At 21.3% G+C, this 1955-nt stretch overlaps 1 protein-coding gene across 1 annotated transcript in view; it reads right to left on the bottom strand.

Annotated features, from left to right (window-relative positions):
* Positions 1–701: 701 nt before the first annotated feature.
* LOC111635053 (glycogenin-1-like) overlaps positions 702–1955 on the bottom strand; it is a 23205-nt gene continuing 21951 nt past the window's right edge. The window contains exon 7 of the mRNA XM_023379903.1: positions 702–989. Coding sequence (XP_023235671.1) covers positions 783–989 — 207 coding nt within the window. The 3' untranslated portion in view covers positions 702–782. The remainder of the gene's footprint in view (positions 990–1955) is intronic.

The following is a 1955-nucleotide window of genomic DNA, read 5'->3' as shown; positions in this document are numbered from 1 at the left end:
ATGTTTATTTAATTAAAAAATTTTCTGTTATATACTAAACTGGATATTTTCAATTCTTTTAAACTTTATATTTTTCATAAAACTTTTGTAAAAATTCAGAGTTATTAAGGACAGATTCTTGTACAAATATTTTTACTAGCTATTTCATTAAATCTTAATAAAATGTTTATTTTTTTAATTATAAAAATCTTCATATAAACTTTATAAAATACTTATTGAATTTAATAATTAAGTTAAAAGTTTCAATATTTTCTTAACAAACAGAAATTTTTAGTATTTGCATGAGTAAGTTAATTCTCATCATTAAGCATATTGTTAAGTTTATATTCAGTTTAACCAATTATATATATTTACTTTTTAATAGAATGTCCTTATATATATAGAAAACGATATTTAAATTAAATTTAAATTAAGATTTTTGATACTACAAGTTAGTTTAATTTTTAAAATTCAGAATATAATAAAAAGGTGAGATTAAATTCTTTAATAATTTTACAAATTTTTGGAAAACAGTTTTGAATGATTGTTTGAAACTGAAAAGTGATGGCAAGCAATTTATAAATCAATCAATCTATTATTAATATAAAAAAGTATAAATTTAACAATTCCCAGTAATGATGTACTGAGTTTAGAAATATTTTAATTGAACAAAACAATTATTTGATTTGTATATATCAGAAATATAGTTACATAATTATAAAAACATTTTATGAAAGGTAAATAAAAAATTGTACTTAAAGTAATTAAACTATATTTATACTATATAATTAAAATGAAAATTTTTAAGTATCAAAAACTTCTCCCTTTATAGCAGCATCTAGTTTCTTTTCAATATTTTCATAAGCATCGATACCCAAATAATCTATTTGACCTTGTTCCCAAGCATATTGTCGAGAATGTGGTTTATTAGATGTCACATTATCTTGGAATGTTTGCTCTTCACAAATGGTATTAATTGTAATATTAGATAATTTTTCTTCAAGTGATCCCTATAAAAAAAGTACAAATGTAAATGCAACTAGCAAAGTTAGAATTATTTAAAATAAGTTAGAAAGTTTAATTTAATATTAACTCATAAATTTGTATAAATGATGTACCGTATTTTATCTAAAAATTTTTTTAAATTATTACTGTATTTTTGAAAAATTTATCAATAACCATAGATATCCAAATATAATTTTAAAATTAAAATGATTTTGGATAATAATTCTTCTATTGCATTTTGAAATGATTTGACAAAATAATAATTTTAAAATACAAATCAAACTTTGCATATTATTTCTTAACCTAAATTAAAATATATACTTAATCACTAAGCTAGGACATCTAGCCACTAAAAATCCTATAAACAGCTATAAAAATTATGTAAGTTATCAATCATATGAGTGATAAATTGTGACTTTTATAACTATTTATGAGATTTTTCCTATTCCTATTTATGTGCCTAGATGTCCTAGCCTTACTAATCACATATCAGAAAGCAATAGATATAAAATTATAATGATTAATTTTAAAAAGTTATTCATCTGTCTATATTAGTCTTATTTTACATAAATAAAACTTCTTTTAATACACAGTGGAACCTTGCTTAACGAGCATAATTTGTTCCAGAATATTACTCGTAATGCAAAACAGTTTTTCCCATATAAATGAATGTAAAATACAATAATGCATTCCATGCTGAAAAAAATACTCAAAAATTTTATCTATAACATTTATTCAAAGAAAATTATACAGTATACATTGGTAAGGAGTGCAAATCATCTTCATCTTATCTTATAGCACGAAATTAACCAACCTGAAATGCGAATTCGATTTGCAGAAAAAAAAAAAAAAACAATCACATAATATGTCTGATAAACACACAAACAAAATATGCCAAATTCTTGGGCTATGTAAAGGCTATAATTAAATATTAGAAAATAATTAATTTGACTAGAGATGGAAGTTATACT

The sequence above is a fragment of the Centruroides sculpturatus genome, unplaced genomic scaffold, assembly GCF_000671375.1.
Source record: "Centruroides sculpturatus isolate CEXI.00-Female unplaced genomic scaffold, Cexi_2.0 scaffold795, whole genome shotgun sequence".
In the NCBI taxonomy this organism is placed as follows: Eukaryota; Metazoa; Arthropoda; class Arachnida; order Scorpiones; family Buthidae; genus Centruroides; species Centruroides sculpturatus.
The sequence above is the reverse complement of the archived record's forward strand: the minus strand, read 5'-3'. Positions and strand labels throughout refer to the sequence as shown.